Raw genomic sequence first — 27,470 nt, 5'->3', positions numbered from 1 at the left:
GCATAAAAGTTGTTCGGCAAAATTGATTTAAATGAATTTTGAGTTTAGATCAGTACTTGGGCGATGTAGGTTTCGATTCAAGGATAGTTTCAGTATGATTTAAGCCATTAAAAAATGACAAAAAAATTTTTTTTTGGTAGATATTACCCCTTGAATTGAGTTTTAGTCAATGATTCTCACTTTATTATTTCAATTTTCTCGTTTATTTTTCCAGATAAACCGTGTGTGTATTTCATAAAGTTTTATTCGAACTCGCACAGCAGATCATTTTTCACTAAAAGAAAGTCGGTTGAAGAACCGACAACATTGAGAGCGTGACGAAAGTTATCCACTTCAAAAGCGTTTCTAACGGATTTCCTCCATTGTTACTGCAATCTATTAGAAAATTTCCTGTGCGTCCACCAAAATGCGGAAAACTGTGATATTGTAGGCCAAATATCAGATGACACTCTCAGTCTTTGTCTCAATCAAACTTATCAATCAATCACTACCTTTCTTCCCCAGAACAGTCGACACTATTTGTCACCATTATCTAACTCTCAGTAGTCACGTATAAAAGCTAGCATGCACACATTTAGTAGTTCCGTGCGAAATCGAAATTCGCAATGACGACATATTAAACAAACTTGCCGGTGCCGCTTTTGAGACACACCAATGGCACTTTCAGGCGCCTCAAAGTTATTCAATTGAAATTATTATTACTTACTGCCACCTGCCAATAGTTATAAAAAGAGTTATCGCGTAACAATATGCAGCGAAGACACCGCTCGAAAAAATCATTTGATAATTTTGTTAAAAGAAATGCTGCCAGAAATAATGAGAAAACGAGAATCATCCTTCATCATATGCAAATATGTTTGCTAGCCATAAAGTTGTTTGCTAGCCATAAAGTTAATAGACTCGCTGGCAGCAAATATTGTGACAATGCCAATGGCACTTTTCAATACCCTGAAATCATTTATTTGGAGTTGTATAATAGCGTGAATGCAAGAAACTATTTCAAATATAACACTGTTTATAACTAAGTTTGTTGACGATAAACTAATTTAATTTGCGCACAACGTTCGTCTGTATACCAACAAACAGTGTGCAGCGTAGTCCGCCCCTTTTTTCACATTCCTTCATCACACGGCTTACGCGGCGCCGCCTGGTTGTGGCGTTAGTCCTCTCCGTAGTTATTTGAGATAATCACACGGGATTTTTCCATCATATAGGTAGGAATAAACAGAGTAAGACCGCTCACCGTAGTTTTACTACCAAGTTATATAATAATAGGAAAAATTCATTAACGTGTCTATGACAGTATAATTATATAACACTTTGCACCCCTTTCTGTTTTGATAGTGCGCGAACGGTCATAGAAATAGTCAACAACAACCATTCAGCTGGCAACAAGTCAATGCGTTTAAGATTTTTCTGTCTAAAAATCTATTGTTTTGTTTGTGAACTTACGTTTAATCGCTTGCCTGAATCTGTCTTTTTTCGGCAATATCGAAAGCCGTGAGTAAGCTTGTAATTATGACTACTTTTTCGGTGGAATATGAAAATGTTCCCCTGGAGGTAAAGCCGCCCCGTATACAACTGTTTGATGTTTTACTTCAAGACTCCAGCGTTATTACAGTGCTTTTTCGATTTTACCATCATTCGTTTTTAACTCTACTCGGCATAATTCACAGCGTTTGTTAAAAAGCTATTTTCTCTCATTGTTTCTTTTCTTTCGCTTTGTCGACCAGTGTAATAGAATTTGTATGAACTTTAATCCACGAAGTAATCACAAGCAAGTCCACATAACTAGAATAAGGACTCCGAGGAAAACGTCAAAGAGAATTTGTTACGCAGTTTATGGACAACCCATGAAACAAAGTTCAAAAAGTAGAAGTAAAAATATATAGAACTAGTTTTCGAACTGTTTTTTATGGAAATTTAGCAGAAATACGTGATAAATAATGGATAACAATTGATTCATATTTTCGTGACGTTACGACGGAGTGAGAATTCTTGAGCGAAAAATTAACTGCCGTTTCTTGAAGGGTTTCTTGAAAAATAATCGAGTTAAGGCCTAAAGTTAGCCGAGAGAATAGTCAAACCGTTGTAACGTCACGGAAGAATGTATCACTTATGTAACATAATTGATTTTTTTCTTTTGATGAATAAAAGAAGAAATGAGATTAATACAGGAATTAGCAATTCTCTCAAATCCTTTGATCGCACAACAAAACATAAAAATCACAAAAATGTTCTTAAAATGGTTTAAATGTCGTTGAAAGTAAAAACAAAAAATAATAATAATGAATACGACGATTTTCAATCAATATTTTGATTGTTTCTTTTTGATGTCTAAGTATAATCATTTTGGATTTCTCAGACTCATATGACTCTCATTTTAGCTGTTCCACCCGGTGCCAAAATGAGCACATTCACTCCGAACGGTATTCAAGTACAAGTTTGACACCCGAGATAGACACATATGAATATGTAACACCTACATGTTAAAAGCAGGTTTAAACAGTGCCTTCGCATTGCAAAATACTGTGGGATTTGGCCTACACAGCAGTGCATTTTGTTGCAATAAGATTGTGTTTCCAACTAGTTTTTGGGAACTGCCAGCTTACCGGTGTCAATTGCAATTAGTTATTCCACGAACGTTTGAAAAAAAAAAACTGTCCCTAACGATCAACCTTGAGCACTCGGTGGAAAGGTGCTAACCAGCGCACAGTAAATTTACTGTCTAAAACAGTAACAATATCTCGTACCAGCTTTAATGCCGGGTAACGAGACTTGAGAATGACGCCGCCCACTTCAAGGTGAATCGGTTAGCGGCTGCACCCACCTTTGGTCACCATTATTCACCGGAACGCGGCCGGACAAATACCGTTTTCATTTATGCTGTCGTTAGTCCAAGTGTTGACCAGAACAGACAGACAGGTAACGCGCGGGTTGGGTAGAGCGACAAGCTTCGAATTACTGGCTGCTGCTGTAACTGGGTATTAAAGTCATATTAAGACGTTATATGATTCGGATTATTGTACTGATCGATTCAGCAATAGAAGATTAAGCTGCGAAAAGTAACAATGATTCTTCTCGCTGTAAGCAAATTGCTGTGAGCTCATTTTCTTCGCGTTTTCACCTCCATGTAAGAAAAGTGGGTGTGTGAGTGTTGTTGACTCAATCGACGCCGGTTATTAGTGGGGGTTACCCTACACACTAATAAAATAGCTAACTGCAGAGGGCAGCTAGCTACTCTTCGGGTTGCGTATTTTAATTTGCCCGGCAGACTCTTACAGGGCGGTGTGTACCTCTATCTAGTGACGTTACGATTCTGCCGATACCGATCCATAATCGATTCTTTTTTCACGATACACGACAAATTGGTATCGATGCTCGAGCTCGATACTTTTGAGATATCGATACATTTTGTTAGAATTAAAAAAAATTATTCGCGACTACAACACTTCTGCTGTTCTCCTGACTTTTGTGGTAAAAAAGGAAGGCAAACATTTATGCTTCTTTTTAGAACATAGTTCATTATAGAGTTTCGTGTAGGTGCGAGCAGGCTATATAATATGCTTTAGTTTCGTGTCGTTTTTTTAACGGTAACAGAAAATTCGCGACAATCCTAGATCCGAGATTTAAAAACATCCATTTTCAGGATTCTGCTGCTTGTGCTAAAGCGCTGAGTAAAATCCGTAACGTCATAGAGCGAAGAGATGGAGCCAAAAAAGTTGACGCGAGTGTAGATACGCAGATACACCATAAATCACATGAAAAACCATACGACTTTTGGGAACATCACAAGCTATTAACATTTGATACGCCAAATAAACAAACTCAAGCGGGGGATGAATTAGCGGTTTATCTTAAATTACCGTTGAGTGATTAAATTACTTCAGTTCCGTGCGAGCGCCTGTTTTCGAAAGCTGGGTTATTGATATCGGAAAAATGAAACCGTTTATCGGCGACATATCTACAAAAGCTTTGTTTTTTGGGAAGTATTGATGAGTCCGAATGGTTTAATTAGAATAAATATATGTTACTTAAGTTGCAATAAACAATAATATTATTTTAAACGTTATTCAAAACATTGTTCTTGAAAAACTATTCGAACGATCCGATACTTAACAAAATCGATACTCTGGAAGCGATATTATCAAAGTATCAGTTTTTTTCTCGATAACAGTATCGATTCGAGAATCGATACTTTGATAAATTTTACCGTCACTACCTCTATCGGATTTCGGACTTTTGCTAGAACACTAAAGAAAAAAATAAACAAAATAAATAAACAAAAACTCATCTGTTTATTCCGGTTCCTCTAGCTGTCAGTTGCGGTGAGGGTCGCCGATGGTGGCCGTCCCGGGCTGCTTTCTGCTGCTCCTGCAGCTCGAAATATCCTCCGGTCGCTTCTGCTGCAGTGGTCGTCGGCGGGGCGGTGTCTTCCTGCTCCTTGGCACTTAGCCGGGGGTAGCCAATAGCGCAGCTTACCCTATCCGGCGAGCAAACACCTGTATTAGCACTCGCACTCACGGGCCAGCGGAACAACCTTCGCTGATCTTACACGTATCCGCGGAACAACCTTCGTGAGACTCACAGGACACAGACTGCAAAAAAACAGCAGTTAGAGGAAAATACCGGCCTATCTATCCCTAACAATTATTTCACAAACATGACAAAAAATTATCGAACCTAACTAACGCGACAATATCGTTCACAAACAAAAAACCGAACGATTTTGAACGAAAATAAACACACTTATGTGAACCATATTAAGCACAAGTGGTGACAGTTGTCATGTTGGGTACACGCTGCTGCGGGGGTGTTCAAGTGGGGGTAATTTTCACTAATATTCCCTCGCAAAAGTACCCATAATAAGGGTTATTTTCACGTGAACACGCTATTGCAGCGGTACCCAAAATTAGATAAATTTTCCACTCGATGCTGAAATTGCAACCGCACAGGTTACACGGTTTACTGGTGTAACGTAAGATCACGATGAGAGGTTTGCACTCCAAGTAAGATAATGGATGGGAGCACACACGAGTGTAATCTTATCAGAGGCCGATGCCTGCATATTCTATCGATCAAAACGTTTTTAACGACGGCTATGATGTATTACGATACGCAATCTGAAACCGAATTGTGAGCTTATCGGTCGCAATGCAAACCCGTATCTAATCTTATCGTTTTATTGAACGATGACCGAAATTTCTGCAATGGTGACATCCACTGTGGTTATTAGCTTTGAGTCAAGAGCTTCATTACTTTCATTTAATTGATGTAAAAGCTATCAGAACCCATTCATAAACGACAAAGTTTTTAACATTTGAGTGACGCAAGCCTGGATTTATTATTTTACTCCACCCCAGCACGCATCGTGAATCGCATTCCGCATCCGTTCACCACCAGTGAGCAGTTAAGTGTGTGCGTTTTAACTGGCAACGATGACGACGACGTCGTCGTCTAACTGTGTCACGATGAAAGCCCGCGTGTGCATTAATGTAAATTTCAACTTATTCATTTTTTTGGGTGGGATTGCGGTGAGGAAATCCGTTGCACAAACTGCTGGTCTGCTTCCTAACAACATGGGTGCGGGTCTAGCGAGCTAGCTAGCGACCCGCAGGGGCACTCCATTCCGGTTTGTTGTGGACTTCAAATGCAACTCTCGCCCTTCTGTCTTCTTCTCACAGCTTCTTCGGTGGAACGAAAACACCGATCGGAACCAAGCTGGGAGAAAACCGTTAAATTTCATTCAACTTTTTACGCTGAAATTTACCCGCGATTTGTTTGTTTGTTGGCTCTGGATGTTGCGCCACCCAACTTTTATTTTATGACGACGATGGAATTCGGTTTTGGATTTCGAGAATGCGCTAACAGCGCGTCAGAACCATTCTCTGGAGCGAGCACTGGAAAGTGGATTTGAGTTAGTTTAGATGTTTGTTCCTACGCGATTGGGTCCAGGCAGTTGAAAAGCCAGTCTCTGCTTTACCGGTTTAGTGCGATCATAAAACATTAATACTATTTGGTTACGGTATAGCTGCTTGCAATAACCAAGGCCTCCTGAAGTCGTTGAGATCAACTGAAATTGTTCATAATGTTAAACCTCATTACACTTAGATAGTAAGTCAATTCAAAATTAAAAAATCGAATGTTGATTTTAAAAATTCAAAAACTAAAATCTGAAATTTTGCCTTGAAAGTGTCTAAAACACATCTCAAAAAAACTTATCTCCAAAATGTCGCGAACTGCCCTTAAAATATCACCAAAATTAAATGCTTGAGAAAAAGTTAGTGACCTTTTTGAGAAATTTTGAAAACGTTATCTAAAAAAAAAGCCGAAAAATATTCTTCAAATGCCATAGAAAACGCCTTTGAAACATCTCAAAAATGTTCTGAAAACGTTTTTAGAAATATCTCACTAATTTCTTCAGAAAAAACATCTTTTGGGTATCTCAAAAACGGCTCCACAGTCACGCAAATGTCTCCAACATTTCAAACTGTTCTAGAAAATAAGAAACCTAAAATACCTAAAATAATACCCTTAATACGCCAGTAAGTCATTTCGTAGACATGTCTTCAAAGACCGCCTTCACAGTGTCTTGAAAATAATGTTTCGATATCTAGTCAACAATTAACATGTCAAAAAATTTGAAACAAAAAACTTTAAGAGGTTGTTTATAAAACACGACCGCAGAGTTAACGTAGAATATGACAGCCTGTCTTAAGTCAATGTATTTCTTGCATAGTTTTGGGAATACACTCAATGGAGCTAATCAATTTAATGGTCTCTCTGCTCCAGATGACGTTTACCTCTACAGACGGCCCCGGTAACGACAATGAACAACAACAGAAGCTATGTCCAGCTATGCAGTTTCACTTGCTGCCGTATCCAAAACAAGAATAAAATTGAATTGTTTTGAAGCTGTCTCTTGTATCAAGTTGCACTGAGATAGCTTAATTTAGGCAGTGGCTACGAAGAGATGATAGACGAGGGCCAATAGTGCATTCCCGGTTAACTAGGTTTAATACGAACAATTTTCTGCAGTTTGCGGTAGCGTAGATAATTTTACAACTAATTGCTGCAAATACTACTAGACTAGACTAGAGCGAAAAATTATGTGATTCAGACTCACTGGCTTAAACATTCTTCAAATAAATGTTAAAAAACGCTCAGTAAACTTTGAGGCTTAGCTGAAGTCAAAAGAGGTTAATAATGTTTATCAATGCCATTTATTCACAACTGAATATTGTTTTTTCAACATGGCAATTTTTTATTTAGTTCTGAATGATTCACTGTAATATTTAAAATCAAAATGAGGTGATTTATTTGCGACTATATATGATAATTTCAATCGCCATACTGCTAGCCACACACCCTATAGACATGCACAGACACGCTATAGACATGCACAAGCAAGCCACACACGCTTCAGACATTCACAGACACGCTATAGACATCAGGGTTGATATTTGTGGACACTCTTGAGTAAAAGTGAAAAAAAGCATCCATAAACGTTATTTTTTTACAATCCTTTCAGAGTTCTCCTTTCCCGCTTTTTGCATGGAAGTGAACTGTCAAAACTCCTCATTATATTTCATGCGATGGGAGCAAGACAACAAAATCAGTTTATCAGTTAACGAAGATTGTCAAGGCATCGGTCAGTGTCAGTGAAAAAGTGTTTCGGTGAGGTTCATTTTGGTTGAGTGGACTGTTTGTTTTTCTTTTTCGCTTTGAAGTGAAGTTCATTTGGTAGGGTTTGTCGTCAAATTTGATTCCGTAACCGTGAACGATGCGCGCGATCTATTTCATCTGAGTATAACACACCTTACTAGGATGAAAATCTAGTACATTCGAAAGAGTGCTGCGATCATTTTAAGTGAAAATTGAAAATGATTGGCTGTAATTTTCAAAGAATTTTGCTGGGGAAAATGACTTTTATCAGCACTGATAGACATGCACAAGCAAGCCATGCATAGACACGCTATAGACATGCACACGTAAACCACGCACTCTATATAGCAAGTCACACACGCTATAAACATGCACAGATACGCTATAGATATACACACGCAAGCCACGCACTCTATAGACATGCACACGCAGCCACGCACGTTATATAGCAATCCACACACGCTATAGACATGCACACGCAAGCTACACATGCTATAGACATGCACGCGCTATATAGCTAGCCACGCACGCTAGCGACACACGCTATAGATATTCACACACGTTCACCGCTGCTGTCTGCTGCTAGTAAACTGAGCTTGCTTGAGGAGAAGCAGTCTCTTATATAGCCGAACGAGTGCATTCCCGGCTAACTAGGTACTCCATCCTGTCGTCCTTTTTAGGGAAAGTCAGCAAGCGACCAATCAAAGGTCGACATTTACGTTTCGACAAGGTTCAACAATTTTCAATAGAACAATAGTTAGAACAATCAGAAATTTTTTTCTGTATTTGGACGGGTGCTTAGATGATTTTCCAATCGATTGCTGCAAAAATGACGGAAATCGCTTGTAAACTGACTGAGTTTAAAATGTTTAAAATTGGACAATTTTCGTGACGCTCTCGATGTTTTTGGTTTTCGAAATTGGATCCCTGTATTGAAGTTGGACCCCTGTACATGTTGCCGTAAGATGTATTCTACGTAAAAAAAATAGAAAAAACCGAAGCGTCCAAGATACCAAAAACACATCAGAAACATCTGTAAAAAGCCATATTAACAAAAATGCGCTAAGTAATGACTCAAAAACACCTCAAGAAATGATTCAAAAATGCTATCGAATTAGGGCAGGGAACATATTTTAAGCAGCTTTAGGAACCGCCTGTGTATTGAGACGAAATATTCGAAATGTGTTGGGTGAAATTTAAACAGAAGTATATCAATCTGTTCTCTATCTTTTCAGAACTTGTTTTCAGATTGTATAACCAAGTTAGCAAACTTTAACAATAATCAATAAAAGTTACCAATCAAGGAACACTATTCCAATCACCCAGAACCTATTTTAAGCAGTTTGCATCTGTTTTGCAGGTGTTTTTTTTTCAGCACTCGAAGTGGCTCCTGAATGGTTGCAATATAGGTCGATTTGTTTCAATTGCAATTGTTCACAGATTTTTTTGTGATTAACGGTATTTCTTATATTCGTAAGACAGCTAGACAAACAAAGTTTTCGTTTCTATAATTGGAATTTTTGATATTGATTAAAATTCAGGAGTTTAAGGCCTCCTTTCTTCGACTGATTAAAATAGGCGCTACCGCTTAAACCGTTCCCTACCCTATGTCAAACATGATTAAATTTTTTCGCAGGTGGCGCAGCCAAGGGGGAGAAAGGTTTAGCTTAGCTTAGCTTAGCTTGACTGACTGCACATATCAATGGTTGCACTCCGTGATTGATCCGAATCAGTAAAATTGTACAGTGAATCAACTGAATGGGGTTGGGAGTGACCGACCATTCTCATTGTACAAGTTTTAGTGACTCAATACTTTAAAGGATCAATAACGACGCCGGCCACGTCCTTGCAATCAGGTGGGAAGAGGTAAGGGATGTTTCTAACTCCGCCTGTTACGGTTCTCTTGGTTCAGTTTAGCCTTTACGAATAGACTTGAATTATTGAGAACTGTAGCAGAGGGTCCAAAGCCCCTGTAAAGGAGGATGGTTGCAACAGCTCTTAACCCTGGCTGTTGCGTAAAATCCAATGGTTAAAACCCCTAAGCTATGGTGTTATGCGACCCGTGCCGATGGATGACGTGGTGGGGGGGGGGGGGTTAAGAAATGCCCAGCCTCTAACGGAGCCTGTGGAGTACCAGGGCACCCTTCACAGTAATTAGCCCTTACTGCATCACGCGGGTCACTGATGCAGCGGACTCTTCTTTACCCAGCGACTCGTGGGAATTTTATAAACGACAAAACTTCACAAAATTCGGCCACCGGCAGCCTTTCCTTGCCGAAACCCATGGACTCATCGGAGCGTAGTCCAATAAAAACAAATGCACCGGGCAGAACGGAGGAGATGGAGCATGAGGATGATTTCAACCTCGACAGCGAATCGCTGGACGGAGGACCCTCTGCTTCATCCTTAATCCTACTTTCTCCACAAGGGAATGACGAAAGTCAAATGGACTTAGTTCCCGGTCCACAGACAAGGCCCGATGACGAAGGGAAACCCGAATCATCGGCACCCCTTGTCAAGCGACTTTCAAATGCGCAAAGGCGGCGACTGAGCAAAAATCTCCGCTCCGGTCTCTCGCACGAAGAAACCAGGAAGCTGGCCCTCCTTCCAACAGAGCAGCCTGCTCAGTCGAACCAAGTCGCCGTCAAGCGACAGCGGTCGGACGACTTGGTGTCCCCAAATAGCAGTACTAAGTGTCCACAGCCTAAAAAACTGCGGAACGGCACTGGTTTGGGGTCATTGGGCTCGAAGCCGCTCTCGAAGGCCTCATATAGGAACATGATGGGAGCTATAAGCCTTGCGGTTACTTCTGCTACCCACCCCAGCTTCCTACTCACAACGGACCAGCTTCAGGCCGTCCGGACCTCCATCCTCGATCACATTGCGGACCAGGAAAATCCAACCACCAAGCCCAAGTTTAACGGTTGCCATCTAGAAAATGGCTTCCTGCAACTTGCCTGTGCCGACAACGGCCAGACAGTATGTCGGTTACTTCGCGGACAGTGCGAACTCTCCGGACGAGAAGATTCTTCGTTCACTCCAGAATCAGAACGACCATCTCTCTACCAAAATGTGGCGAGTCTGTAACCGCAAATTGGTAAAGACCTTGGTCGAACTAGTTCTGGATATTGACGAAGAATCGGCCAAACTCGTTGAGAGTAGAAATAATGAACTGCACTACGGTTTCGGCAAAGCACGCATCCGAAAGGTAAGCGGAAGGCCGAACGTCACAGGCAGGAAAGACTCCATCGCAACGTCAGGGAAGGTACGTGCGGGTAACTCCTCCGGGAGTACTCTGCCACCACCCAGGCAAAGCGATCCTGCGAATGGGCTAAAGGTTCGCGTGAGAAACTCCTCCGGGAGTGCCCCACAACCACCCAAACGCAACCCTGCGGTTGGGAAGGTACGCGCAGGATGCTCCCCCGTGAGTGCCCTGTCACCACCCAAACAACGCAACCCCGCGGCTGCTCGGACGGTTCCGCCGAAGACTCGCAAGAGTGTGAAGTATCAACCACCGAACAGTCGCAACCCCCGGAGTCAAAAACCGCCACAGTTTGCGCGAAGACCTTCTGTTGCCAATCGACTGCTGCAACCGAAGCCGAACAGTGAGGAAGAGCAACTTAACAATACCAGGATCATCTTCCGATCCGGACAAAGACGGCAACTTCACTGCAAAGTGAGCAGCCTTCGCTGCGTGCAAGCGAATCTCCATCACGCAAAAGGCGCCTCGGGTGTTCTTTGCAGGAGATTCGCCAAAGAGCAGCTAGCGGCTGCATTCATCCAGGAGCCGTGGATCAACGAATCCAAAGTTCTCGGACTTAACGCTCCTAACGGTAGGTTAATCTACTGTGACACGCAGTCCAAACCAAGGACTGCAATTCTGCTAAATAGAGAACTAAAATTTTTACCTATTACAGAATTTATCCAACGCGACGTCGTTGCCGTCACGGTTGAAGTACCGACAACCAGAGGAAAGCAGGAAATGGTTGTCGCGTTGGCCTACTTCCCGGGCGACCAAGGTGATATACCGCCACCCGAAGTTGCTGCGCTCGTGCGGTACTGCAAGGCCATCAACAAGCCGTTTCTGATCGGCTGCGATGCCAACGCTCACCACACGATCTGGGGCAGCTCGGACACCAACACCAGGGGTGAGTACCTACTTGAATACCTTACTTCTAACGATGTCAATGTATGTAATGTAGGGAATAACTCCACTTTTATCAACGCTATCAGACAGGAGGTCCTTGATCTCACTATGTGTAGCGCCTCTATTTCTGAAAGACGACTACAGGGCGTCCCTCACTAAGTACAACGCCGAGCTACGCAAGGCTAAACGGAAATCCAGAGTTAGTTTCTGTGAAAGAATCCAAACTCTGCCGAAAGCTACGCGGCTCCAAAAGGCGATGTCCGAAGACCATACTAACGGTTTAGGACAAGTGAGGAAAGAGGATGGATGCCTCACTGTCACTACCAAGGAAACGCTGGAGGTTCTTATGAACACCCACTTTCCTGGATCGACAGAGACCGAAGAACTGAATAGTGAAGGGTCGCGACAGGACAATTCGAGACATATGGCGTCTCGGGAGTCCATCCTGCTGGCCCGTCGACTGTTCACGGAAGCTTCAATAGGTTGGGCTCTAAGCTCATTCGACCCTATGAAGTCTCCTGGTCCAGACGGCATACTACCCATCTTTCTACAAAAATCGGCCGCAGTTATCATGTCCGAACTCATCAACCTCTTCAGAGCCAGCTTTATCCTGGGCCATATTCCGGATAACTGGCTGAAGGTGAAGGTAGTGTTTATTCCCAAAGTTGGAAGAAAGGCCAAAACCCTACCTAAAACTTTCAGGCCCATAAGTCTGACTTCATCACTTCTCAAGCTGATGGAGAAAATAATGGATAAATATATCCGTGATGAGTTTCTTAAAGACTCCCCGCTGAACAGGAACCAACATGCCTATCAATGCGGCAAGTCAACAGAAACTGCTCTTCACAGCTTAGTTGATTGAAAAGTCCCTGAGTTATCAGGGGACGGCGCTATGTGCCTTTCGTGATATTGAAGGGGCCTTTGATAACACGTCCTTTGCATCAATTGATACGGCTCTTTCTCATAAGGGAATCGACCACACTTCAAGGAGCTGGATACACGCAATGCTCTCTAGCAGAGTGATCACAGCAACCTTGAAAGATTCGTCTGTAATAATGTCAGTGATCAAGGGATGCCCGCAAGGAGGAGTTCTCTCGCCCTTGTTATGGTCACTAGTTGTCGACGCACTTCTCAACAAGCTTTCACAGCTTGGTTACGAGGTCATTGGATACGCCGATGACATCGTCCTCATCGTCAGAGGTAAAGATGACGCAACTCTGTCGAGCCGAATGCAAACGGCTCTGAATACCACCATGTCATGGTGTTTACATGAGGGTCTAAACATAAACCCCTTAAAAACAGTCCTAATTCCATTCGGCAGACGAAGGACGATCTCCATCACTCCTCCAATACTGAATGGAGTTAGACTGGGCTTCAGCAATGAAGTCAAATATCTCGGAATTATTCTGGACAAGAAACTGAACTGGTCTGCCCAACTGGATCATGCCGCTAAGAAAGCGATCTCAGCGTTCTGGGCCTGCAGAGCTCTGTTCGGTAAGACCTGGGGACTGAAACCAGACTTGGCACTCTGGTCTTACAAGACCATTGCCCGACCAAGAATCACCTATGCTGCCCTAGTGTGGTGGCCTAAGGTGAACGAAGTGACTGCGCAAGCCAAACTCAAAAAAGTTCAAAGACTTGCATGTCTTTCGGTTACCAGCGCTATGCGAACAACTCCAACTGCAGCCATGGAAGCTATGCTTTGCCTACTACCTCTACATCTTCATGTGAAAAACGAAGCAGAGCTTGGCGCTCTAAGGTTGCAAAGGAGGAAAACCATACTTGAAGGGGACCAAATCGGCCACCTTCGCATACTTAGGGAGTTCAAACTAACTCCGCTATTAACCACAGTCTCCGACTGGATGGACGTTAGGACCAACATGGATATTCCATATAGAGTGATTGAAACAAACCGCTCTATGTGGAACAATGGAGGGCCTAATCTTCCACCTGGCATCGTCAGTTTTTATACGGACGGCTCGAAAATGGGATCCCTTACGGGATCTGGTATATACGGACCCGGTATCAGGGAAACTTTTTCCCTGGGAAAATGGCCCACCGTTTTTCAAGCAGAGGTATATGCCATATATATCTGCGCAAAAATATGTCTGCAACGCAACTACAGACACGCGAAAATCGGTATATTTTCGGACAGTCAAGCAGCACTACTAGCACTTAAGTCCGTCAAATGCGCTTCCAAACTTGTTTGGGAATGCATTGAAACTCTACGGGAACTTTCCCGACAGAATTCAGTTTTTCTGTATTGGGTGCCCGGACACTGCGGAGTCGAGGGTAATGAACACGCTGACTACCTAGCAAGACAGGGATCAGCTCAACGGTTTATTGGCCCCGAGCCGTTTCTGGGTACGTCCATTTCCGCTATCAAAAGCGAACTACTAACTTGGGAAGGGCTAGAAATAGTATCCCAATGGCAACAGGCACAGGGCTGTAGACAAGCTAAACAGTTTATCTATCCGAACCCTGGAACCGCCAGAAAGCTACTTAGTCTAAATCGTAGTGACCTACGAATAATCACGGGATTCCTCACCGGACACTGTCCCGCTTTTTTTCATTTAAAGAAAATCGGCGTAGTGTTGAACGACACCTGCCGATTCTGAAAATCTGAACCAGAGAGTTCAGAGCATTTGCTTTGCTCTTGCGAAGCTTTTGCTTCCTCTAGGTACAACTTCTTAGGAAGTTACCTTTTAACTCCATACCAAGTATGGAGCTCCAATCCCAAGCAGGTCATTAGTTTCATCAACTATGTTGTACCTAATTGGGGTACAGGTTTACAACAAAACAGTTCTACTCCATCAATTAGTACGAGCAATCCGTAACCTGTGCACAGCAATCGGGGCCCGCCACAAAAGACAATCAGCAAGAATGTCGCAGTGGCATTTCAGTACCCAGTGCCCTTCAGGCATGCATGATACAAAAAAAAAGGGATGTTAGTGTGATCCTTGCTATTTGGAGACCGTGTTTACCTCTGCATCTCCACAAAAATCACAGGAAGGAGGTTTATGTTAGTAGGGGAGGGCTCGTTGGATCAGGGTTCACTTTGATATGTGATGCGATCATACATTCAACTTCTATCCGTCTCTATTTAGCTATTTTCGGTTTATTCTATAGTCAGCCGAGTTAATTCTTCTGCCACAAAATAGGGCAAAAAAATATATTTTTTTGAGCTTCTGCTCGTCTATCTTTATTCACTTAAGACTTAAGACTAAACTACAATTCTTTTAATACTCTTATATATAGCCTCGCAGCGAGTGTTTGTTTATGCTTTGTATAATCGAAAGATAGTGCTGGTGCAGACTAAACACTACTGGTGAGAAATAGATTATTTTCATTCTGGGAATTCTGCTTTATGCTGATTTGGCGACGATGATGGTGGTCCTGATGAGATAAGGTGGCTTGCCGGATATTGGTGACGTGTTCTGCTTAACTGGCGGCTGACTAGAGAAACACAACTAGCCTATTTATATCTGGTACCGGTTTAGACCAAGAGACTTTACCAATGCCTTTGGGGCCGCGCACAGGTGTGCATGGTTTATTTCAATGGAGTACAAAATTGACTGATTTTTACAATACAATATTATTGGAGCCACGCATATACGATTACACGATATGAATCTGATTTAAACCAATGAACCATAAGAAGGTCAATCCCGAGTATCAGAAACGCAGAACCGCACTTCGATAAACGCGGTTCTTTCAAAGGTATACTTTGCGTAGCCATTAGATTATTCAAGATATTCATAAACCGAACGAAACCTACTCTGATTGACAACACGCTTATATCAAAGCAACAAACTCCGGCTAAACGGACAGCCCGAGATTGAGTTTATTTCTAAATCTCTACTACTGCGGCGGAAAGAAAGGTTTGTGTTATCATGTCATCACGATATTTGACGGAATCGCGAATGACGCGCGCGGAAATCATATACAACCCGAAGCATCTAAGTATTTATATAGGTGTTTAATATTTATCCTGAATAGCTTCGAGAAAGCAAGCGTATTAGATCCTGCAAGAAAGCAAGCGCACTTCAGTAGAGGTATACATCGCGTATATATTATTGCGAATGATTTTAATAATTTGTCGAACGATGATATATTTACTGCACGAAACCTGCCCTGAATCGTAACGTGCTGGAATAGAACCAACAAGCGGGCAGTCTTCGAATAAATTATTTGATACACCTCGGAAGTCACAACACACCGAAAATTCCGGGCCGAAGACATGTTTACACCGGAGCATTGTGAACGACATCTCTATTCCCTCTTACCGACGCAGACGCGCAGGGACACGGAGTTTCGCGCTGATTATTTCTTACTTCTCGAATAATTAAGCTAAGATACCTACTGAGTATAAAAACTGGCAAAATTTCATACATTCATAGCTCTAAAATTTGCAAAAATGCAAACATGCATATCGAACAAGACAGAGTTCTAAGTTGATTTATAAAATGCCAAAACAATCGCAATCAAGAGTTAGTTACTATGTCGACCGACAAGATTCAACGTGATTAAATAAAATTGTTTCAACATTTATTCAAAAGCTCGAAAAATCATAAAACAAGCAGATACATAAACTAAGCAAAATGTTCGTAACCGTCTGGTCAAAATACGAACGATAAATTTCTAAATTGTAATGTTTCCAATTCCATCAAATTCCAGCGTGTTCAAAAATTGGAAAACAACTCACCGATTGGGGCAATTAATGCAACTGAAGGAAAAACAAAACTCAATTCTTGATACCTCGCTTGGGATCAAAAAAATTTATTAAAATCCTAAAGAAGTCATAAAAAAGTTGAAAGTATAATACTGCCGCGCATAGTGTGTCCGACCCATTTGAACCCCCATCAAAACTGAAGTATTGGGCGGAAGTGATAGTTTAATATGTATAGTTCCATAACAATTATTGAATTCATGAATTCAACAACTTTGTTTTGCAAAATTTCGGGAAAGCATTCAAACATATTGTCCCATATCGTAATGAGCAATGGTATGAAATTATTCATTAAATTAAATTTTTCTCGGCTTGCTCAAAATACTGACGGGACCGACCCGCCATGCGCGGCAAAACAGTTCAAAACATATATCACAATCATTCAAATAGCAATTTAAAGTAATTGATGTTATTCAATACAATTCTACGAAATGCCAAAGTGTTATTTTGTGTTGCGTTCTGCGCCTAAAACACGGAATGAAACAAAATCTCAACACATTATCAAAAAACGCTCTTGTCGTTTACTGGAAACAAACGCGCAGCGCATAATTGAAAACAAAAAAAAAACGAGACTCATCGCACCCGGCAACCCAGCTTGGCAGTTTGGCAATGAAAAAATGTTCTACATGTCTAAAAAACTTCCTACCGCAAACATATCATTCACACAATCTCACATTCATACTCTTGCCAAAAGGGCAAACCGAAACTCGCTATCAGATACCACACAAAACCGAGTGCCTATGCATTCTCAAAAAAATATGAGACACAAAACTTATACTCATCTGAGTCATCTGCATCATTCTGATGATGGTGCTTTGTCGGTGATGGTACGCACACCGAGCAGCACCAAGCGACACCATAGCACAACGCTATCCAACTGCCATCATTTTCGCTCGCATCACCACGCTATCTTTTGTACGTGTATAACACACCGCTAGCCAGTGCGATACACCGAGTTAGCACTAACAATTGCACAACTTTCCTGGCTTGCGCATAATAAAAACATCACTGACAACTTTTCTTCACTTTTCAGCAAATTTGCTTGCATAAATTACTTAAAATTCAATAATCCAGTGAGAACACTTTGTTTCCCAGCCAAGGGGGAGAAAGGTTTAGGGCTCAAACTACCTCCAAAGCCTTTGATCTTTAAATTCGACTTTTGAATTTCGTAGGGCTCAAAAACTTTATCTTCTCGAAATTATTATGAAACGGAATTCGAAATCTAGTATTGTCTCAAATATAATTATTTAGAAAAAACGACTTTCTGTCTTCCAGCATGAAAACTTTCTAACTCTCAGAAAGTCGACTAAGAAAGTTCTTTACCATGGAGTTGTAATACATAGTTTCTCGTACGTTCGGAGAAAATACCGGCCGTCCGGACTCTAGTCTGATTTATTGCTTTTGTTAAACAAATTTTACTGAAACCTAAATTACTGAAACCCCGAAGAGAATTTTTTGTCGATTTTTCTTCCTGTCATTTTCTAGCTTTTTAAATTATTCTAAATTATTTGCTAGCTACTCAATTCGCTGCCACTTCGGTCGTTGTTCATTCTCCCACGGGAAACAAGGTGACTAGTACCAGCACTTTGATCCGGCGAAGGAATATCGGAATAATATACTATTTCAGACGATGTAACAGAAGGTTGTATCGAATGTCTGTCTGTCTGCGGGAATGTAATTTTCGTGACTAACGTTTTCGTTACAAAAAGGACAAAAATTGCCGATTTTTTAACTTCCACTTACTATGCAGCATCAATCAAAGTAGTCCATAAGTCAGCAGAGAAAAAGCTCTATTGGTCGAACTCTATCATGATGGCGAAAACAGTGAAGCAACTACGTTCAGAAGTGTGCGCGTTCAAAGAACGGTACCCTGCCTCGTCGAAAACCGACATCGTGCGGTAATTTGTGGACGCTGGAGACGCCCGTTCCGGCATCTACAACAGCAAAGCATTGAAGAAAGCCCGGTTATTAACGGCCGACGACCCTGAGCGACAAGAGGCTAAAAAAGGGGTTGGCCGGGAAGTGGCAGTCCCGCCCACTGGTCTCGGAGCTGCAGGTAACGACGCAACGGTAGCAACTGAATATGAACGTCAAGTTGATTTTCCCGGCGAATCGCGACGTGGTGATGCTGATGGATGACGAGACCTATTTCACCGTGAATGGTAATGACTGGCAGGGCGCTTAGTATTTTACTTCCCTCACGGAGGAAGTGAGCTCCGAGGCGAAGTTCATTTCACACATCAAGTGACCCAAGAAGGTGCTGCTGTGATTGACAATTAGCGAGAAGGGTATGTCAAAGCCGCTCTTCTGCCAGTCTGGAAGTAGCGTCGTTCATCAAGAAATATTATAAGGGCGAAGACGCGGTGTTCTGGCCGAATCTGGCGTTGGCCCACTACTCGAGACGATCGTTGGAGGAGATGGAGCGGCTAAATATTGATGTCGTAGCCAAGTCGGCGAACCCCTCCAAAGTCCCTCAGCTGCGCATCATCGTGAATTCCTTAGCGAATCTGAAGCGTAAGACCTACAATTTCGTTACAAAAAACTGAGGAGGAATTGATTAATAAAACGAAGAAAGAACTCAAAAATATGCCTACATGCTCGCATTGGAGTAAATTTTCCATATATATATATATATTAGTTTCTATGAAAAAATTATCAAACTCAATTATCTGTCTTAATTTTTTATTACCATCTCAGGGTGTCGAAAACCTGGCAAAACCTGGAAAATCAAGGAATGTCGGGGAATGTCAGAGAATTCATTTTTCGCTCAGGAAACAACAGGGAAACAAAAAAATATTTAGGGACAACTTTTACCCGATACGTCATTCTTTTTTTAATGACTCTTCAGCGCAAAATCTGTTTTTTTTTTCAGCATAAAAAGCTATTTTGGAACCTCTACGATTCAGTTTTAAATCCGATTGAATGAGTTTTCCACTGAGATTTCGAAGTTGCGTTGATCTACGTTGCACTTTTTGGTGTGGAATGCTGAAAAATATCAGGGAAATTAATATTTTATTTCAGAAAATATCAGGGAAAATCAGGGAATTTCATCTTGAAAATTTTTTCGACACCCTGCCATCCAAAAAAAGTCCATTTTTTGATGCAGGACTACGTCTTTGTTTTCTATTCTTTGTATTCTACAAATGTAATCTAGACATTTGTAAAATTGAAAATGATACTAAAAGGTATACAGCGCTAAAGTTGTATGAAATGGTGACGTGGGATTAAACACTGTAATTAGGGGATTTTTTTGTAAAAAAATATATAGAGTCTGCAGACAGAATCAATGTGTTTGCTCAGCGACTGTACGTATTTTTTTCAGCCTCCCCTGGAAATTAATTTTTGAAATATATTCAACAGCACTCGAAAGAATATCGTTTATATTTGGCGATATTATGCCTGTAGTTTTTCTTGTGCAAACAACATGTATTTGATAAGGAACAAGCATATCGTGCTTGTTGAAGAAGCACCAAGAATTTTTCATAATGCGTCAAAGTCAGAATTAACTCTATATCCTCAAAAACTAAATCCAATAATACTTACGTTATCATAATGAATGGTTTTGTCTTATTTAACTCTGATCAAATCAAATCTATAATATGGATCTTACTTTCAAAATAATATGGAAGCCCTTACAAAGGATCATTAATTGGCAAACATAAGAAGATATGTTAAACACTATTATTAACAAGTTCCAGCAAAAAATTGTAGCAATCAACTACATTCGCTATATTACGAAGACAGCTAATATACGTTCATTATGGTAAAGCTTAGAATAATTATATATATCTAACAATGTGGAAACGTAAAAAGAGATTCTGAATGAATCTTAGTAAATAAACCAAAAAAATCACAAGCATTCGCAGGCTCTTACTCTTCTATGAATGTGTGTATTTGGGAATTTACTCTTTCGATACTATCCGGTCACGATTATTTAGTGAATATCCGAATTTACAATTCTTATTGAGTAATTTATGGTGATCATATTTATGAGATAGATAAACTTTCAATCACCATCAGCAGCAGCATTGCAGTTTTTCCTCGATTGCACACTAATAGAAACGTACGAACAAAAATGTACCCTGCAATACGAATAGTACCGCTGCAGTACGAATAGAGGTGTACCGCTGGAAAGTACGAATAGAAGAGTACCGCTGCAATCATAGACGACGAGAGACCTGCGGCTCTTTACTCCACTGGTACTGTTGCTTTTACCGGCATGTTTTCTTTCAAGACATCAGTTTTTATTAGGTTCTGAAAGCAGGTTTGGGAATTGTTCAAGAATGAGGATTGTTTCAAACTTTTCAGAAAACTTTTACCTTCGAGATATCATATTAGTCCAAGCTCATGGAAGCAAAAATAAATTGACCTATTGGGACGAGGAGACTCTGTCAATTTTTATTTCGATATTGATATAGAGAATATCAAAGGGAACGGATGGTGTCCATTCACAAGGTCTGTGCTAGGAATGCTCGCATGTAATTGGTTCATTGTTCGTGTAAATTTGTCATTGAACCTTTTTATCAATTTTACCGCTTAGTAATGAAATTAGAGCGATAACTAGCATATTACAAAATTGTCATACATTTTATCTATCCAACAAGATTTTGGTTATTGTTATCCATCATGTGGTTATGCTGTTAATAACGTTTGAAATCTGACGCAATATTTGCCAGTTTCATTTCCAATTTTACAGAATACATCCCAGTATAGTAAACAAAGACGTAGTCCCGCGTCAAAACTGGCAAATGTAACGTCAGATTTTAAACGATTATAGCAAGCGAATGACTTAATGCATCTTAGCCATCTATATGTCGATGGATAGATAAAATGTGTGTTAATTGATTGATATAATGTTTAACTCTGTTGCTTTACTGCTTGATTGTGAAAATAGATGAAAAGTTCCAAGGTCGAGCTTTCCCATTCACTTGCTATTGCCTAGCTTCCCGAGCACGGATAACAATAACATGGACGCAATAAATTCCACTGCCTACATATTTTGATTTAGCAAAGTGTTTTGTTCCGTTTCTCATTCTCGTGTCTGCTTCGCCCCGCCTTTATTGCAAAAATCTACGCTCAGCTCGATTCAAAAGACTGCGTGTAGATGGTGCGATCATCATATGTAGCACACATTTTTAGTTGAAAATTATGAAATCGGTTCTTTTCAGAACTATGAATGGTAGAAGTAGGGCCCTCTGTTCATAAAAAAAATTAAAGGTAGAAAATTTTTAAATTTTGTTTCGTTTCTCATTCTCGAGTCTGCGTCGCCCCGCCTTTATTGTAAAAATCTACGCTCAGCTCGATACAAAGGACTGCGTGTAGAAAAATCAACTTCATTCTTGCTTTTAACACACTAGCAGTAGAGCTTCGTAGCCGTTACAGGTTACAGAGTCCGCTTTGAAAGGCGATAGGTTTGAATCTTAGTAGAATCAAGCCATTCGTTGGCAAAAAAGACTTTCAAGTATGGGTTTATTCTTAGCCTCTTCCACACAAAACTTCCCTCTAGACTCAATAACCACTGGTCTAAAGCTTTGATAATATCATAGACCTATAGCACGTTATACACTGCCGATAAGGAAGAAAGTAGCTTACTAAGTCTGAAGGAGAAGAAAAAAAAGCACTATGACACGGAGCAAGTTACTTCTCAATAAGTTACACTGCAAAAGGGTCAAAAAATGTGCGAACAGCACAAAATGCCACAAAAGATCAAAAAACTACTGGTCGTAGTGGGGTTCATACAAAAAAATATGCAAATCGAGACTCACAGTCAATTCCAAAACTAAATTTCGAAGAGCTGACATGAAATGATCTGAAAATCGCGAGTCAAAAATCAAGAATCGAATATCAGAGAATTGAAAATCCAGGACATGACCGCATGGTTGACGTACATATATGCTGATCTTAAAACTGTTCTTTTGAACTGAAATGCTAGCGGTTTCTTTCAAAAAGGGATGGTCAATCATTTTGAAAATACTGGCTTTGTTTTGAAAACTTCCTTACACATCGAATAAAATATTGAAATGTTTCGTATATTCGTATCACGGGTCTCCCACAAAAGGCGAATAACCAGAAAGCGGAATCACGAAAGACAGAATCTCGAAAAGCAGAATTATGAAAGGCAGAATATTGAGCATATTTTATACAACAAGCCGTTGAGACTAAGTCATACCTAACGGAAAATTACTGTCCACGACGCCTTGATAGTCTTGAGGACCTTGAAGACTTGCACCTCCCGTCAAAACTGGTCATTGCTTGCAACCAGCCAAAAGCCTGGTTACCAAATAATAATAAATAATAAATGTAGAGTAGTGGCTTCGGGAGCGTGACCAGAATTCGCACCAATTAGGCAGGATTTGCTTCTAGTGATTGTGCCTTTCGTTCCCTTCGAAATTCTATCTTTCGAGTGTGTACGGTCATAGAATTTCTGCCTTTTGTGATTCTGCCTTCTGTGTCGAACCTCATATTACATACGAAATAAAATCTTATTGTGTCTTGCGCAACTAGGAAAATGAGTAATTAGAAAAAAAGTGGAGTCACAACATGGCACAGTGGTCCAAACTTGAAAAATCGTGATAGTTTTAGATTTGACGGTGAAACATTAATTTTTGTGTGTTCAGCAAGTTTATTCCTTGAAACAAGGCCTTTCTCTTGACGTTTTCGGTTTTTCCATAACAGTTAGATATAAAAACACTGAACACTATAATTTTCTATCTGTACTTTGGACATGATAAAATCGAGTATTTCGAGGAACACCCCTCAAAACCAGTTTTTACTCATAACTCTTCCTGTAATCGTCGAAACAATTCAAGATGTTCTAAGATTTTATTCATTTTACTAAACCTTACAACTTTGTAGAATATATTGCTTTGGTATTTCCATTTGTTATTAGATATTTTCAGTTTTTCGTTGAAAATAGCCATATTTTGAGTCCATATGCACTGGGGTGGTAAATTTTCCACAGCATGCCTTTCTTAACTAGAACGTAGTGTTACGTCAAAAAATCTCTAATTAAAAGACGAGAGATTAACTAACAATTCGTCAACTGTGAATTGATTTTTAGGAATAAAAATATCCACTGTCGAAAATTGAAAATGAAAAAAAAATAAGATTGAGTTTGAAAACTCGAAAGCTGGAAATATGAAACAGTATATCTGAATCAATCAAAAAAGAAGAAACAAAAATTGAAAATCTATTAATTAACATTAATCCAGAAGAAATAATAGAGAATGAAGCGCAAAAAAAAATCCAGAACTAATTAAAATATCTACAATCAAGAAGAGAGAATCGTAGATCCAATTCTGAGACCAAAAAATTGAAAATATTGCAAATTCCTTATACAGAGTAAAGTAAAATATTAAATGAATTAGTAATCGAAAATGAAATGCAATACAATTCGCAATGTTAATGGAAATGGAAAATCCAAACCCGAAAGCGGAACGACCGCAAAGTTAACGTAAAATTACGACAGCCTCCCCTATGTCAACACATTTCTTGCTGAAGACAAAACTTCTGTATGCTAACATTTATACGTGACTACTGAGAGTTAAACTTCCGGTGGGCATGTCAAACAAGCAAAACAAAAAATCGTAAACGTAATCGTAAGTGATTGGCAAAGGAAGGAAACGTTTTTGCAAGCTGCACCGGCCACGGTAGAGAAATGAACACAAAGAAACTCAAGAATTGAATTACACACTTTTTTTGTGTAATTGTTATCCATATCATCAACGTGCTAGCTTTTATACATGACTACTGAGAGTTAAACTTCCGGTAGGTATCTTTGTAGACTTAACCGAGTAAAACGGCAACAACAATTCGGTTATAAAGTTTAATCGTTTGTATACTTTAGCTGGGCAGGGAAAGAAGGATTTGTTTTTTTTTTAGCTCCGATTGATCGAAACATGGCTATACATTTTTCAATAGAACAATAGTTGGCATTACAAAATCAACATTTTCTGCGTTTTGGTGGAAGCATACCTATTTTTCAATCGATTGCTGTAAAAATGAAGACAATCTTTCGGAAGCTGACTGAATTTTTAACAATTGAAAGCAGGACGATTTCCGTGACGCTCCCGATATTTTCGAATTTTTATTTGTACCCCTATATATGTTGCTCAAGATGTAATTCTACGTCAAAGTGATTCTACTTCCAATGTTTGATTATCAATTGTATAATAATGGAAAATTAAGAGAAAAAATTCATTTTTCAAGTCATCTCAAATCTTATTTTACAAATTCAGTTCCGAGATTGGACGCTGTAAAATCTATAGTAAAAATTCTGAACTAAATTTCAAAAATTATCGAAAGTCATTGCTTATTTTGACAAGTTGCACCTTTTAAAATATATTTCAACCCTTTTTTCACTATTTTTAACAGTTTATCATTGTTACCGTTTTAGTAATTTTATTGTTTTCATCAAAACGAAAAAAAAATCGGGCATTTTTATTCTTATTATTTTCAAAAATTCTACCATAAACTTTTACCATTCGTAGTATTTTTGATAATTTTAGATTTTTTTTTTGATTTTCACCATTTCGAGTTTTTTATTCTTATATATTTTTTATAATTTCCAAATTTTTCATTATTTTAATTATTTTTATCATTTTTACCGTTTTTTATCATCTCAACCATTTTTGATGATTGGAGATTCTCAATATTTTTGCCGTTTTCACTGCTTTCATGATTGTGACCTTTTTATACGATCTGCCCAATTTTTATCATTTTCTTCATTTTGAACACATCTTTATTATTATCATTATTACCATTTTTAAATATTCAAGTCAATCATTAAACATCTTAATCAGTCAAATGTCTATGTTTGAATTTATACGGAATTGGGACTGTAAAGCAGGGCTTGTTTTTTCAAAGTCCAACATTAATATCAGCAAATTTAATCCACATTTAAATGAAAGTATCAACATTTTATGTGGCAAATAAATGTTGGTAACCCATCTGTGGGCAAAGCTCATTCAAGATAATGTACTTTTATCTGCGAAACACCTGTCAGATTGTGGTCCTAAAATCTTGTCAGGTGACTATAATATAAAACAAAAAAACTCCAAGCTGCGATTATCCACTTAGGTACCTACCAGGCAGGCACACAAACTGCGCAAAAATAGCTGCCGAATCGGACGGCTGCGGTTATACAATTGACTGACTGCCCACCAGGTACGGGGGACGAGATGGGGGAGCAACTATTGAATGCGTTCGCATTGCGCACGTTTGTTGTGGTAAATACACCCCCCAAAAAAAGACCACGGTGTGCAACCGCAGAAAACGAAAACAAACGCCGGTTCTCACGTTTCGCGTTACCTCAGACCTGCGATTAAGTTTGGCAGAGCCAGCAAATCAAGAAAAAAACTCAAAAGGAGATCCGAAATTATCGCAACTTACCACTTGCACCACCTTTAGGATTCCCGGGATGGATTTGAAGTATTGCACGTTAAACTTGATCCAGTTGAGGCTATTATCCGGTTTGGCCTGCGCCGCATTGGACCTCGGAGCCGCATGCGATTGGTCCACCGTTACGACGGTTTCTGTCATCATGGTGGTAGTGTTAAACGCTGTGTCCCAGTCCGAGCCACACACAAATCCCCGACACTCTGTTGCTTGCTTGACCGCAAAACTTTCTCCGCGATGCCTCTGCTGGTGCTGCTGCTGTACCGTAAGGGACTAGCAACGAGTTTTTGACACTCTGCGCCTCACACACCAACCCGTCGTTTCTCCGCTCCAATCCGAGCTGGGGTCACCACCAAGCCAGTCGCAGTCGGGGATCTATTTTTGAAGCACAGTTAAACGGCAGCACACGCACCCGGTTTTCGAATGGGGGACAGATTTTCCTATCCCAGAACAGATCAACAGAGGAATGCGATCGCACCCGCTTCTCACCCGGAAACTTTTTCTATTTTCGCACAGATACTCGCAAACGCACTCCGCAACAGCGTTAGCTGAATTAATTCACAAGTTTCCCGCGGCCAGCCCCAGAGGAAGCCCTTTTCTCGATATCAGCTCGGTAATTATTCCGAATAAATATGCATTTTCTCGAAACACCGTTTTTTTATTACTATTTTTTTTTTTCGTTTGTCACTATCTGAGTCCGTGGCTGCCGGAGTACGAACGAAACCTCCACAAGTGTGTCGAGAGCTACGGGCAAAGAAACAGGTGTGATACCTGTTTTCTTCTCGCCGTCTTCTGCTTCATCAACCAACCGTGCGCTTCGCGAATCGTCGGAACGGAAGACCTGTTTTTTTCTCACTCTCTCTTTTTGTGCCTCCCTGGATATTTGAAACTGCCTTGTGGATACACTTGGCAAATTCCACCACACTTTTTCAAAGCACGCACTGTCACAACACCCGTAGACTACACTCTAGCTGCTGCTACTGCTGCATTCGATGGGACCGCACATTCGATACTGACTTAGCTGAGGTTGGTTTAACCAAATGCACACTGGGAGTGAGTATCCGTGTGGGTTTCTCTTGCTCTTCTGCTCAACAAGTTCTCTCGGTATTCGCTCTCTGTTTTGAATTTTTTAGTTTACCTGCGTAGCAGAAAGAGATTTTCTCGTTTCCACAGGTGCTACGTGCGAAGAAGTAAACATTTAGCTTAGCTCTTTCTCTCGGAATGGCCTGAAAGCGAGACTCTCTACCGAGGAGGCATTGAAAAGCAATCAACTAGGTATGGTTATCTGAAATAAAAGTGTGGACAGCCGATTTCGATTTGTTCTCTCTTAGTTAAGAAAGTAGTGCTGGTATGTAGTTTGAATTGGAGACTTCATCGACTCAGAAATTTTATTTTGCAGAACGCAAAAGAATAATAAGATATAACAATAAAAATTTTATTAATAATATATCGAAAAAAAAATATGAAGAAGAATGCAGGAATAAAAATTTTCGAACACATTGTTCGATTATTCGTCTATTTCAAGAATAATTT

General features: G+C 40.2%; 1 protein-coding gene across 1 annotated transcript in view; it reads right to left on the bottom strand.

Annotated features, from left to right (window-relative positions):
• Window positions 1-26,959, bottom strand: part of LOC129723272 (CKLF-like MARVEL transmembrane domain-containing protein 4) — a 46,274-nt gene extending 19,315 nt beyond the window's left edge. The window contains exon 1 of the mRNA XM_055677394.1: window positions 25,932-26,959. Within this exon, the coding sequence (XP_055533369.1) occupies window positions 25,932-26,084 (153 nt within the window). The 5' untranslated portion in view covers window positions 26,085-26,959. The remainder of the gene's footprint in view (window positions 1-25,931) is intronic.
• Window positions 26,960-27,470: the final 511 nt, after the last annotated feature.

The sequence above is a fragment of the Wyeomyia smithii genome, chromosome 1 (assembly GCF_029784165.1).
Source record: "Wyeomyia smithii strain HCP4-BCI-WySm-NY-G18 chromosome 1, ASM2978416v1, whole genome shotgun sequence".
Taxonomy (NCBI): domain Eukaryota; kingdom Metazoa; phylum Arthropoda; class Insecta; order Diptera; family Culicidae; genus Wyeomyia; species Wyeomyia smithii.
This window is presented reverse-complemented; position numbering and strand designations above follow the sequence as displayed.